The following is a 14,809-nucleotide window of genomic DNA, read 5'->3' on the forward strand; positions in this document are numbered from 1 at the left end:
GCTCCCATTTTAGGGGCATACATATTTACAACTCTTAGATCTTCTTATTGGATAGATTCTTTAGGATATAGTGTCCTTCCTCATCTTTTATTATAGTTTTTGGTTTAACATCTAATTTGTTTGATATAAGGATTACTACGCCAGCTTTCTTTTGATGTCGATTAGCATGATAAATGGTTTTCCACCCCCTCACTTTCAATCTGGAGGTGTCTTTGGGTTTAAAATGAGTCTTTTGCAGACAGCATATTGAAGGGTCTTGCTCTTTTTCCGTCTGATACACTGTGTCTTTTGATTGGGGCATTTAGCCCTTTGATATTCAGTGTAACTATTAAAAGATATGAATTTAGTGCCATTGTATTATCTGTAAAGTCACTGTTTCTGTATATTGTCTCGTTAGTTTCTGGTCTATGTTACTTTTGGGCTCTCTCTTCACTTAAAGGATCCTCTTTAATATTTCTTGCAGGGCTGGTTCAGTGATCACAGATTCTTTTAGTTTCTGTTTGTTCTGGAAGCTTCTTATCTCTCCTATTTTGAATGACAAGCGTTGCTGGATAAAGTATTCTCAGCTGCATATTTTTCTCATTTAGCACCCCGAATATATCATGCCAGTCCTTTCTGGGTGCCAGGTCTCTGTGGATAGGTCTTCTACCAGTCTAATGTTTCTACCCTTGTAGGTTATGGACCCACTGTCCCGAGCTGCTTTCAGGATTTTCTTTGTCTCTGAGATTTGCAAGTTTCACTATTGTATGTCAAGGTGTTAACCTATTTTTATTGATTTTGAGGGAGTTCTCTGTGCTTCCTGAACTTGAATGCCTGCTTCCTTCCCCAGATTAGGGAAGTTCTCTGCTATAATTTGCTTCAATATACATTCTGCCCCCCTCTCTCCTTCCTCTTCTAAGATCCCAATTTTCTAATATTGTTTCGCTTTATGGTATCACTTATCTCTCAAATTCTCCCCTCATGATCCAGTAGCTGTTTATCTCTTTTTTCTCAGCTTTTTTATTCTCCATCATTTTGTCTTCTATATCACTAATTCTCTCTTCTGCCTCATTTATCCTAGCTGTTAGAACCTCCATTTTTTATTGCATATCATTGATAGCCTTTTTGATTTCAACTTGATTAGATTTTAGTTCTTTTATTTCTCCAGAAAGGGATTCTCTAGTGTCTTCTATGCTTTTTTCAAGCCCAGCTAGTATCTTTATAATCATTAATCTGAACTCTAGTTCTGACATCTTACTTATATCCATACTGATTAGGTCACTGGTGGTCAGTGTTGCCTCTTGTTCTCTTCTCTGAGGTGAATTTTTCCGTCTTGTCATTCTTGCAGAAAGTGGTCACTTTTCTATTTGTAGAGTTGCAGATATTTTCTTAGCTCTCAGGTTGAGTTCGCAGGTGTTCAGAGTGATTTGATAGCTATCTAGCTGAATTCCTGGGACCCAACAAAACTAAGGTCTCCTACTTCTGCACCATCTTGGACTATCTCCTGCTTTGCGATTTTAATGCATGCTCCACTAGCTCACAGAGGCTAGCTGTGATCTGGCTTTCGGATGTCAGACAGCATGAACCCAGCCAATGTAGATATGACTGCACAGTCTCATCTCAATCTCAGCCAGTCAGTCCGCAGCCCAGGCACACGGGCCTTACCTCGCACTCCCCCACTGACATCCCCGTAGCTGTTGTACTGAGCAAAGTCTGTAGAAACAGGCTGAAATGAGAAAGAACACATCATTAGACAATCTATTCCAGAGTGATGGTTTTGGAGACATGTGAAAAGGAAGAAAGGATTTACAAAATCCTCAGAATTTCTTCCCAAGCTGAATTCCTGGACCTTCATTATTTGTCTTCTACTATTGTGAAACCTCTTTGTCTTTTGCAGTGCACCCAATGACAGCAGGCGCTGGGTAAGCAAGTTATCTTTTGCCAATAAATAAAAATACACTTTTCCATGCAGCTAGCCATGCAATTGCATTTGTTCTACGGTTTTTGGGGAGGGTGATAGCCATAAATGTTCCCGATCTTTTTACAGCAGAGATGAGGGCTCAAGTCATTACTTGTAGCTTGAGTGTGGAAATGTTTGCCACACAATTAATTAATGTAGCCTTCCCACAAGCTGATACAGGCTATTCTTTCATCTAAAGTCAATTTCTCTTTCTCTCAATAGAAATATTTTATTTTGCCTGTAACTCAAAGTGACTCGCCAGATCAGGGGAATTACAATTTTCATTATATTCTAATACTGAGATCATATTATCAGACATATTCAGACAGTATATTAGCACTTCAACCAGGACTGAAGAGGGAATCAACTTAGGAACAATTCATTGAGAAATCTTACCCGATGAAGCCCATTTTTTCCATAGCCTGGGAGAGATGAGGTTTTAGATGATAGAACATGTGAAGCTGAATGAGAAAAGGTAAAAAAAGGAAATCAGAAGTCCAATTCTTAATAGCTTTTTTTTTTTTTTAAAGTAAACTCTACCCCCAACGTGGGGCCCAAACTCATGACCCCAAGATCAAGAGTCGCATGCTCTACCAACTGAGCCAGCCAGGTGCCCCCAGAAGCCCAATTCTCTAATGAAACTGGCAATGCATCTTCCACCTTACTGAATAGAAGATACATAGAAAAATAGAAAAAAAAAAAAACCCAAAAAATATTGGGCTCGAATGTTCATGAAAGGCCACCACATTTGGGTGATGCAGTTAGTGAGTGGAGAAGGGAGAGGTGCTTGGCACTTCTTTACCTCCAAATCCTCAATACAACCCTAACAGCACTATTATATTATTTCCATTTTACAGGAGAAGGAATAGGGGCTAACAGAAGTTAAGTACCTTGTCCAAGGTCACTCACCTTATAAATAGCTAAGCAATGATTGAAAGCCAGGGCCATGTGGATGCATAAGCTCATGCTCCAATTGGTATAGTGGCAATAACTGACCTGAAAGCCAACCATGTATGTTGTCATGCTCTCCTGGCTCACCACAGTAGAGTTCCTGAGAGGCATGGGATAGGACATCCCATTAATCAACAGCATGACATCACATAAACTGCGGAGCTTTGGGGGAAGCAGACCTGGGCTTGGATTCTGGCTCCACAGCTTAACACCTTGGCCTGGTATTTCATCTTTGTAAGTCTTTGTTTCTTGACTCATGTAGATACTGTACTATATATTCTTAGAGACCAGAACTACAGGATCAGAAGGAACTCTAAAGATTAGTAAACCACCAATCCAAGATCGATGCCAGTGAGGCATCAAGGAGAGGTCGCAGGGCATTCCAGTTCAGCATGTGGGCTCTATGGTCATAATGCTTCAACTCCTGAATCCTAGTTTTGCTAGTTATTAATAATGTGACATTGGGTAAGTTACTTAAACTTCCTATACCTGTCTCCTGATCTACAAAATGGGAATAATATCACCTACTTCATTGGCATGTTGTGGAAATAAATGGAACAATGTCTAGCAGAAGTGCTTGCATGTAGTAAACCCTAAAATCATCCAAGGACTCCCCCATCTCCAACATGAAGAAAATATACATTTAAGGAAGAACTATGGCATCTTCATAAGCTAAGTTGACAGGCAGTATGTTTCTCATACTTCTGCTCATGTAGAACACTCTGTAGGTTCCACCAGAAATGGCCCCGCCTCTCCTGGAACAGTCCAGACGGGCTCCCAGCAGGCCAGTGGCTGGCTCTTGGCCGGGAGAATGTGGTGGGTCTGCTGCTCACCTGAGTTGATGGGAGAATCATAGCGACTGGCTGTCAGGGACGACCTCTCCCGGCTCTCCTTCTCCATCTCCTCTTTCAATATCAACTGCCCCAGGCCTGAGTTGAGCTATCACAAAGAGAAGAAAGATGAGAGTGAAGCCCACAATTATCATCAGAATGGCAGTTTCTGTTTTAGAAGGTCCTGCAAAAAGTTCCTGACCGTGGAGTGGCTTGAACGCATTTGGTGCCAGAGCCTGGTGGTTCCTCAAGGGATAGGCCAGGTTTTGGACCTTGAACCCCTCTCAGCCAAGCATGGGCCAAGCTCCATGTCAGAAAAATGTTCTCCCTCCTTTGCCCTCCCGGGACGTGCCGGCAGGTGACCACAGGAGGCATGTGTGACTGTGTGGAGATTTTTGATGTGCAAAGGGGAGTTTGGGGATAGTATCCTTTAAAAAGAAATTAGATTGATTTGTTTAAAAACAAGAAGAACACATGCTCATTGCACAGATTTTAGAAAATCTAGAAGGAAAGAAGACTAACCCGTAATCCACCCCTCAGAGATAACCACCATTTACATTTTGATTTATATCCATCCAGCATTTTTCTCTGCACATATCATACAAAAGTGGGATCATGCTATAAATGCAACTTTGTATCCTCTCCCTCCATATAACTAGTATCATGTGCATTTCCCATATGATTACGTAGCTTTGGAAAATGTCATGTGAAGGGATTCATCAGTCCCTTATTGGTGGGAGAGTATATAATGTCCTGGCTCCCTCTACCCCAGGCTATAATGGACTATCCTTCTTTTGGTCTGGGATGCTGTGACGGGGGTGCGGTGGGGTGGGTATAATGAGGACGTCTTGGTGGCAGTCCATTTTATCCCCTCCATCCTAGCTCAGATAGACACACAAGGTCCTACAAGTCCTGAGGAAAGCCTTGGAGAAATAATCCCAAGGGAATTCCTTCAGCAGACCCTGCACGAGGGAAGGCAGGTGTCGCACCACGTGGGTGAAGAGCTTGGCTCCACCTGGCCCTTTTGAACATGCGCTGCACACATATACCCCACGCGGTCTGGCTCTCCTCGCAGAAGCTCGAACATTCCATATCCCTCTGACCTCCAGCTTCCAGGCCATCTCTTCTGGAACCCACTAAGTACTCAGTACCCTGCTTTCGGGTCACTAGAGGCCTGTCTTCTCTCGCCTACTGGATTTCCAGCCCTTCGAGGGCTGGGATGGCCTCTCATTCACTTGGTGGCTTGCCCATGGTATCCATCCAAAAAATCCAGATCTAGGGAACTGAACTGAAGACTGCAGCAAAGTAGTTTAAGGACAAACCTTCATTAATTGCTCTTCTTGCAGCTGACGGCGCCTCAGAAGCTCCTCCTCATCTTCCTCTCTGCCGCTAGATCTGCGTCTCATGTCGGCTCCTAATTCCACAGCAAAGACAACTTCTCACGTTAGCCCCACGGCAAGGGGATCTTACAGGACTAGTCCACCTGTGCTCAACTTGGCTGGCTGGCAAAATCAGCAGTGGTCTTCAACATTCGTGAACACCGCGAGGCAAAAAGAGCCTACCACCAATTCAGCCCTACTGGTGGGTTTCGGGTTTCAGGCCAATTCAATGTGGGATCCAGTAAGTCATGAATTTTGGCCTCCTAACAACTGACCTGCTCAATTAGGACTCCGTGAGCTGTTATGATTGGGTCTAAGTCATCCCACGGGCCACTGGCCAGAGCCCTCTGTATTATCGGGGAGGGGTGTCTAGGGTTATTCTTTGGATGTCCCTGAGGTTAGCTTTCAAACAGGGAGGAACCCAAATTCATGTACATGACCATTGAACAGGTAAGACAGTCACTCCCTTGTGACACGTTTTGCAATCTTCTAGTTTTCTCTTTTTCTGAATATTTAGACTTATCCTCATAACAGTCACCCTATCTTCTGCCCTTAATTGGTTAAGAAGCATGCTTTTATTTTTATTTTAAGAGACGAGTCTCTAATGTTTCTTTCCCTCAGTCCTTTGAAAAAATGGTCACAAAAGAGTTTTATACTGAAGGGTCAATGAATAGTGTTAAGACCCTTAAAAAGTGAGTTGTTTTAGTCCAATCTAGCAGATCGTTTATAGTTTTTAAGCTTCTGGGAAAAGGGGAGTCAGGGAGTGAAAGGGAGGAATCTGTCTGAATGGTTGTAAAATTAAGATAATTATTGTTTTCCTAAATTGCTTGGATTAATCTGGCTGTGGGAGGAAACAGGAAAGCTTGCTAATCTAATCAAAATAAACTTGAACTAATGGTCTCAGTTTTTATCATTTTGATTAATGGGCCAGAATTTTTCTTCATTTTGGAACCCAAAAAGCTTTAAACCATTTGGTGATGATGATTTTAACAACAAAGTATTAATTCTACCTTTCCCCTAAATTTAGCTGTTTATGCCCCCCTGAAGCAGCAAGACTGAACTAGGAACCCCAAAGGCTCCAGGAACTGCCCGTGGGGCATAGTATGGCCGAGAAAAGCTGATGATTGATTCTTGGTTCCTAAAATCATAAATGTCACTGTGAATGCTCTCTCTTTAATCTCCACTAATAAAAACTAAAAGACACAAGTTTACAAGAATCAGATAAATCTTAAGGCAACACAATAGAGTACTTGCAAATCATAAACCCAGGGAAGTAGATTTTCCTTCAAGTATTTGGATAAACATAGATTGCTTTAAAATCCACTTACATTGTTTGTAGAAGTTATTCCAGAAAATAACTTGAGAAAAAGCATGATGAAGAAAATGTGGAAATTTGGAAAATTGAAGGCCTTTTTTAAAAGGTTGTCAACAGAAATGTGATGAGATAGTTATATCTTTGTAAAGCTGACTCACTCAATTTTCAGTATTAGCTTCTGAATTTGCTAATATGACTTTTTAGGCCAAATGATTTCACAACTGACAAAACAGTAAAAACACAGACACAGTCCTAAAGCAAAGATCTGTGGTTCAAAGCAAAGAATGAAACAGCTCAAATGTGACATTTTAGCACAGACTTCATGGAAATGATAGATGGAAAATCAAATAGCTTTACACGAGTAGTATTTCAGAGCATCTGTGACTCTGTGTCAGCCCTTCTTAGTGATGGAGAACGTGATCTCGCAAGAAAGGTGCAAGGGCTTCTATGTTAAGACTGGTTGTTAAGAGAATTGTCATTACAACCCCGAAGTAGTCTAAAACAAGTTTAACTGAAAGAAGTCACGCCTCTGTGGACACTCAGTAAATCTGCCCACCAGACTCTAATTAGACAGAACAATGTTCTTGGCAGGAGGCTCTGGTTCAACTGTTTCAAGAGTTACTGATTTTGCAGTAATAACTCCTGAGAGTCCATGCTAACCATCCGTTTTAGACCAGTTCTGTCTGCCTCTGAGTGGGTTGGTTAGAGCAAGGCTCTGGTGATTGGGTTTTTGTAATTTTGAAGCATTTTGCACACAAGTGTCTACTCCCTCAGTGCTTTTCTCTGCCTCTCGTCATATTTTCTTAAAAGTCTTTACAATAGGACACATTTTCTTGCATATTTGGAAAGCATTTCATTTTGCAACCTCCTACCAATTTGTCCATGGGGCTTAGCTGTAGTAGTTGCATACCTACGGCAGCAAGTGAGGGGGGACCGGGCCAGTGGTCCGTCTCAATCTTTGGTATCTCGCTGGGGTCTGGAGCCTGGGCTGCTGGGAACTTGGAAAACTTGATGATATCTTCTGAAGACTTGCTCTGGGCTGCCAAGGCAGCTGCATCTAGGTGGGAATCAGGGGGAGCTTAGCTATCCGTCTGCAAGGCCATGGTGGTACAACCCACTTACACAGTTTTCTTGTTTTTTGGCAAAAATTTCAACTCCAGAAAGCTGTTTATGACCAGTATCAATTGCCCAGCCACTCAGTGGTGCCTAGAGACAACTCCTTTTCTTTATGTTCTGCAGGAAGCAAAACTTCATTCGATATCTGAAATGCCTTGTTCCAGAGCTGGGCTGTCCAATACTAGCTCTCGCAACACATGGCTACTTAAATTTCAATTAATTAAATTAAATGAAACCAACAAATGAGTAAAATTAAACTTCCATCCCTTGGTTGCACTAGCTACATTTTAAGTGCTCAGTAGCTACCTGTGATTTATGGCTACCATACTGGAAGCACCAAGGTAGACCATTTCCATCATCAGAGAAAGTTCCATCAGATAACACTCTTCAAGAGTAATTAGAAATTTGAATTAGCAATTTGAAATTAAAGAACTAAGTTAAAAACATGACATTGTCATTTGACTATAGTTGTTAGTCAGGAGAGGGCTGGCTTTGTCTCTTTGTGTATTTGTGTTTGTTCATTTTAGCCATCATCTGTCCAGTTCATTCTAATCCTTACATATTATATATGTGTCTTGAGTCCTAGGAAATATGGCAATGGGAAAATCCGCACTCAGCTTGTAGGAATTCAACATGACGCCTTATATATGCAAAACACTCCTTGTTTTCCTCAAGGGTCTGCACATACAAGTGAGTCATCCAACTTTAAAAACAACAAAAGCCAGACTAGCAAGGACCTTAGTTCACAGGGCTCTTGATGGCTCTGCTTAGAGGAGTTCCTGGCTTAGAGTTCCAAATCTAATCACAGAGCTGGAACAAAACAAACCAGGTTTAATGGTCAGACCCTGATTCTGGCTAATTTGGCAGACTGGCCTGGGATGTAACTAAACATTTCAAAATAGAGTTAGAACGCTTTAAATAAAACTCTCCCCACTTCCTGGGCTCACATATTTTAAAATCTGGAAATAATTTTTTTGAAACCTCAGCTCGAATTCCCCATTCTTGTAGTAACCTTCTGGGTCTCGGTTTCCTGAAGCGACTTGACCAAGGTCACCCTATAGACTCATAAGGGGTGAAGTCTTGGCCAAGCATGGAGTAGTGTTTCTCGGACTCTTTAACCTCATGAGAAAAAAATTAAACATTCAGCCTGGAAAACACTCCAAAGGACATCTTCTTCTTAAAGAAGGACAACATGGGTTAGCATTTGAAAGACGGAGATGTTCTGCATTACAAAAAAAAGAAAAGTGTGACTTTATTTAAATCTAGCATTTTCCAAATGCTTCGGGGGCCCAGACACCCGTTTTTGGCATGCCATCTTGTTCTATCCCATGGAACTGCTCTTTTGCACAATGTCCTTCGGGAAGGCACTCTGACTGAGATACTCTTAATGATGACAAAGAAAGAGTCAAGTCAGAGAGCATTTCAGGAAAAAAAAAAGCCAGTCTCTTTCAAATAAATAAGCTAACACGATCTACTCTCTTTAAATCTTAATTATTTGATTACTTTTGCTTAGAGAGGCAGGGCCTTAGAGATTTTAGTAATAAAAACAGTTTCTACATTGATAAACCAAACTCTTGGAGTCTCACTCCTAAATTTAGAGAAAAAAAAAAGCATGACTTCAAGCAGTACTTACGCATTAGAATTGGTGAAGTCAGTAAACATTCACATGTTAATGAGTGGGTGAGAAGACATTAAACCATAAAAAAACAAACAAAAACAATGTTAACAAACTTAAAAAAAAGCAAGCACATGGTGTAAAATCTTCAAAAAGAAAAGAAAAAAAATCACAGTTCTAGAACCATTACAATACGGACATTGTCTTTCTTCCCCCTAGAATATTGGCCTAAATTTTTTTCCTTGTGCATTTTCCACTGTCTTTGCTTTTGATGTCATCCTAATCCTTAAGGACTCATTAATGGCAACTAGATTTTTTAAAAGCAGCCTTCAAATTTCCAGGCACATTTTGTGTACGATTTTCTGAAATCACCTGAAGACCAGTATTGGCTTTCTATCCATTCACAAAGATTTACAGCACCTAATTTACAGAGACCTAAAAATGGTGGAGGGAAATGTGATTTACCTATGGTAATGTGATTTCCTGGGTTTAAAAATTCTTTATTTCCAGAAAAGGAAGACACAATTATAAATCCATGTTAGTGATTTTAGTTTGCAGGGATTTCAGAGACAAGCTGGCCTAACTCACTGGTTGTTGCCTATGAGAAAATTGAGGGACAGAGTAATTGTGTCCATGATATCATAGAACCATCGAGGGAAAGGCCAGGACTTGGGAGTGTGTCCTGTCCATTCCACCCCAAGGCACAGACATCTGCATACCCATAAGAAACTGGGGAATTGGACAGTCGAGTTGATGTAGGCTTAGTCCAGTTAATTTTTCTAGGTAGCTGGCCTTCACGAATTTAATTAAACTAATTAGAAGCTCATCCCAATTATTATAGAGGCTGGTTAAATTATTTGATGCTAAAAAAAAAAAGGTGTTTGTGAATTCCTGGGAGCTTCCTAACCAAGCTAAGCGTTCTCTTTCTAGGAAAACCAATCTCACAATAATTTCATCTTAGGAACCCATAAAGGCATAATACGCTGGGCGCCCCCCTTTGATTCTCAAAAGCAGCAGCAGAAAAGCCTTTCAGAGGACAGCAAAAAGTTCTGCGGGCACCGCTACTTAAAAGCTATGCGGAGGAAAGCGGGTTTTACCATGCTGTTTGTAGATGGGTGGTTTTCGGTAAATGTTGATCCCTTGATCTGTGGAAATGAAAAGCAAAGGTGTGTGATTATGGGAACCGGTTCAGCGATGGGAAAAACAGATCAACCGAGAGGCAAACCAAACTGAAGACTCTTGAATAAAAACAACCCGGAAGGTTAACTTTTGTATTACAAAGATCGAAGTTACGGGAAGAAGTTCCAGGAATGAGTGAATTACTACAGACAAGTGATATGGAATCCTTTGTAATACATTTTAGGATATATAGAGATGTAACTAATTCATGAGCCATTTATTGCAAATACGTACTTCACTAAAAGTGTGATTAAAACAGGAAGAAATGGAAGCAGTGGAAGGACGGGATCTAGTGGTGAGGAAGACATAACCAGTTTGGGGAAGGTCCCCAAATTGCTACTGTCTAGAAATTGAGCTCGCAGTAGATACCAGGGGCTCAATTTCTTTTCAACTAATGAGTGGAACAGTGGAACGCAATGTAATATAATTAAGAGTAGTCTTTTAAAACATAGAAACAGTTTTTATGTGCAAGGCTTGTCTGACGTGCTGACAGAATGTTTGAGAGGATCCTAACTTGTATAGGTCAAATTTATTAAAAAAAAAAAAAAAGAAAGGAAGGAAAAGAGATGCTGAATGTTACTCATTTATTTATACAGGACCCCATTTGATAATGCTACAGTTTTGCTTTGACTGCAAATACTCAGGAAATTTCAAAAGGTCTGCTTCCCCCGAATCTTGGGCACCGTATCTTGGTGGGGACATTCTTCACGCAAAAAGGTTGCAAATGTACAACACTGATTTTCAAGGTTCAGTGAAGCTTTATTTGAAAAGGCAGTTCTATCTTAGCGGTATGAATCTCACTGAACTTTCCTATTTTATTAGGTAAGTTTGGAATGCAAAAGAAAAAAAACTATTACAGATTCCAAATATGTGTCCTAATAATAGGTAATTTATTAAACCACTTTCAGGAGCTTAAAAGAAACAAAACAATGTACTTCCAATGGAAAAAAAAAATATCGTGACCTCTGATAGCCAATCTTGCCCTTAAAAACTGAGTTGACCTAAACATTAAAATATTGATGGGTTCTGAGTTTTCCAGTTCTTGATGGCAAATTACTATTTGTACCGTGACAGCAAATGCTTATGACTTCAGCAAAGCTTACAGCACCAAGCCTAAATTGCAAGATATCTTTGTGGGCTAAGAAGGTAGTCAGTTGGTTATACATTGCAGAAGGACCAACCAATTGATCCAATTTTATACTTCTCTGAAAAGTCCATAGAAAGAATCTCCACACTGGAGACAAACAGGAAAAAAATAAAAGTACTCTTGAGAGATGCTGTGGTTCATTCTCAAGGATGAGAAGATAAGTAGATTGTCATTGTGATAATTAGTCAATGACACCAAACCACAGAGTGATAACTTCAAAGGGCACTCATATACAGGTAAAATCAAAATCTTTATAAAAACAAAACAAAGCAACTCAACCCTCCTTCCTTCACTCTCTGCTTCCCACCCCCCTTCAAAAATTTTGAGAAAACTTAAACCTTCCATACAATCCTTGGCATTTCACATCCCAAACTTCTGAAAGGCCCTCTGGGTCAGATCGTGCAATTTAGGGTTTGTCGACTGTGTGCATCCCGATGAAGAAAGCGTGAGGAATGAGACGAGACAGGTAACAGGGCTACATTCTACACCGTGACAGGACACCCAGACAAAGACCGTGTCAGCTCCTACCTGGAACATGGAAATGTTTAGGGGCCTGGGCATAGGTTGGAGTGAGAGGACGACTGTCTGGCCGGTAAGGGAGAGGGGAGTTCCGGCCGCTGGACGGCTCATTGCCTCCAATGAGAAGAATGGAGAAAACAAAATAAGAGAAGGGACAGCAATAAAGAAAACAAAGCAAGCATAATAAAAATTCAAAACAAACCGGAAGGAGGTACATCCAAAAGGGGAAACAAAAGAAACAAACTCAATTTATCAACTTGGCTCACAAGGTGATATAAGGTTTAGTTTTCCGCAGGAGAGCCTCGAGTTTGCGTGGAACTGGGTTAAAAGCAGCTAGCGGTAGGAGGAGTCATTCCAATGGCATGCGGTTGAAGGCTGTGAGCGGGCAGCAAACTGATTAGATGGAAAGTACATTAAGAGTCACGGAAGGTCACTTGCTAATGATTCAGGGTCAGTTGTCAGACATTAAATCCCAAGCATGTGAAGGGGCGGGATATGCAAGCCCAAGTAACAGTCACTTTCGGGCACGATGGCAGAGGCTGGAGTAGATTTCTCTAAATGGAAGGCTATGTCTGGGAGCCTGTGAGATCACCTAGTCCCTCCCCTTAGCAATGCAAAGTGCCTGCACTTGAAGCAAATGCTCTGCTTCCTCACTGTGCAATATATCCCATACAGTCAGGCCCTTTCTCCCAGGGACTTTGGGACCTCTCTCCAACCTGCCTCTTCCAAGGCTCCACTGAGGCTCCACGCAGTCCAACAATTCCATCTGTGAAACAAATCCGGACATCTACCATGGCTGTGCACTGAGCTATGACTGAGGACAGGGAGATGAATGAGATGTCATCCCTGCCCGTGAGGGGGGTGGGTCTCAGAAGCTACCTAAGGAGACAGACTATGATATGGACATGCTTGCTCAGGCGAGAATGCCATCAATTCTTTCAGAGAGCTAAGATGTTAGACTGAGCAGGGCATCAAGGAGTAAATATACCAGGTGGGGGGGTGGGCCGAGGTGTGAGCAGGCCTAGACTCTAGAGGGCTTGCACGTCCTGAGGAATGAAGGGCCATGGTGTGTAGGAACAACAGTCCTGGCCACCGTGGCTGGACAGCACGGTGTTCTTGGAGGAGAGAACAGGGAAGGGGCCAGAGAAGCTAGCTGGCACTTGGCCTTGAGTGTGGCCAAGGCCAATGTCACTCCCTTCCAACCAGGATGAACTGAGGCCTGTGTTGGGCTGTCAGAGATCAGCTATTGCCCTGAAGTATCCTCCTACCTCATGTCTGAGAAAACATCTGCCCCAAGAATACACCAGAAGGTGTAGGGGACTATCAAAAGTTAATGAACTAAAGTGCGCCTGCTTTTGTTCCTGAGTCATAAGACTTTTTTATATATTCCGGGTACAAGTCCCTTATCAGATAGATAGATGACTTGCAAACACTTCCTCTCATTCCGTGGGTCGTCTTTCGCTATCTTGACAGTGCCCTTTGATGCACAAAAGTTGTAAGTTTTCATAAAGTGTAATTTATCTATCAATTAATGCTAACAATATGAAATAAATCATAGATCTTCAGAGAACAGAGCACGAGTTGGTTTCTTCAAGTAAGCCAAGCTGTTCTAAATCCGGCCCACAAAGTATAAAAGATATCAATTGCTGAAGTTTCAAAATAACACGCTTACTACAGTTTTAATTTCTCAATATGTGTATTTTTAGGTTAACCAGAGCACGCATCTATACTGAATGGGCACCAAGATCTTCCAAATGAGATCTGAATTTGTTTCTGGCTTCAGTTTAGATTCCAGGTTTTTGGTTATCGTGTTCTGAAGCTTTTCTCTTTTTTCCCTCAAGAGTCAGTTTCACGTCTAGCTTCCAATACATTATTATGTAGACTTTACTATTTAAATCAGATATTAGCCTCTAAAAATTATGATGCTTTGCCCCAAGCTGCTGATCTATTAAAAGGTTAATTTTTTTAAAAAAGTTATTTCATTTATTATCACTCTTCTAATGAGAAATAACTAGTTCACATCTCAAAAAAACGAAAAGACACAGGTAGAGGCAAGCAGGGGAAGGAAGAATGTGGTTTACATGTAGAAGTAAATCTTGTTTTAAATCTAAGGCTGAATTAGAACTAGGTCTCTTTCATCTTTCTGTGCTCAGCATAGTGCCTGGCCAAGACCAGGTGCCTTATAAATGTCTGCAAATGAATGACTGAAAATAGCCTACTTGTGAATTCTTGAGCTATTAATGGCCGAATTTAGTAAGCACCACTGCAGGATTAACCTTCACCTTGCTCTTGAATAAAGGCAGACAGATGCTAGTATTGAGCAACAGGGTCACAATGGCATCTCCTTTTCAGCACTTTTCCACTAGATCCTCAATAACCCCAATTTAACTATTTCACTTCAGAGGAATGCTTTACTCCTGTAAACATCAGAACTTATTCACAAGAGTAATCCATAATTGAAAAACAGAATATTTCTTGTGAACTATTCTCAAAATTGAAGGTCTAGAAAGACAGCTTTCTCGCCTTATTTGAGGTTGTCTTTTGAAAACTCTTTCTGCATATGCCGAGCACTGGATGCTCCTGCTTCTGAACCACACTGCCCTCTGCCCTTCAACTCTACCCTTCCTGCGTGCATAGAAGAACATCAGACATCTCAGGGAAATGTTCTCACATTTGGTGACAATATCTAATTGGATGAAACTCCATTAAATTTGTTTTGATGATGATTAGCCAGTGGCATGCACACACAAAAATATCTGCATAGATGGGAGGCAAAGGTTTAAGGTTATTAGAATTAGCATTTGTCCAAGTATTAAAAA

At 41.2% G+C, this 14,809-nt stretch overlaps 1 protein-coding gene across 15 annotated transcripts in view; it reads right to left on the reverse strand.

Moving 5' to 3' along the window:
• Positions 1 to 14,809, reverse strand: part of ABLIM1 (actin binding LIM protein 1) — a 296,293-nt gene that overhangs the window by 12,004 nt on the left and 269,480 nt on the right. For 8 of the 15 annotated variants that reach the window (XM_064595307.1, XM_054508405.2, XM_054508403.2 and 5 more), the window contains 7 exons: positions 12,000 to 12,104; positions 10,243 to 10,290; positions 7,325 to 7,471; positions 5,043 to 5,134; positions 3,724 to 3,829; positions 2,336 to 2,400; positions 1,645 to 1,705 (listed from right to left, as the gene is read on the reverse strand). In XM_064595307.1, the coding sequence (XP_064451377.1) occupies positions 1,645 to 1,705; positions 2,336 to 2,400; positions 3,724 to 3,829; positions 5,043 to 5,134; positions 7,325 to 7,471; positions 10,243 to 10,290; positions 12,000 to 12,104 (624 nt within the window). The remainder of the gene's footprint in view (positions 1 to 1,644; positions 1,706 to 2,335; positions 2,401 to 3,723; positions 3,830 to 5,042; positions 5,135 to 7,324; positions 7,472 to 10,242; positions 10,291 to 11,999; positions 12,105 to 14,809) is intronic. The other 7 variants (XM_045878917.3, XM_064595300.1, XM_064595302.1 and 4 more) reach the window with 4 other exon arrangements.

Source organism: Mirounga angustirostris, unplaced genomic scaffold, assembly GCF_029215605.1.
Source record: "Mirounga angustirostris isolate CCGP_5_RB_7025 unplaced genomic scaffold, mMirAng1.0.hap1 SCAF_6, whole genome shotgun sequence".
NCBI classification, from domain to species: domain Eukaryota; kingdom Metazoa; phylum Chordata; class Mammalia; order Carnivora; family Phocidae; genus Mirounga; species Mirounga angustirostris.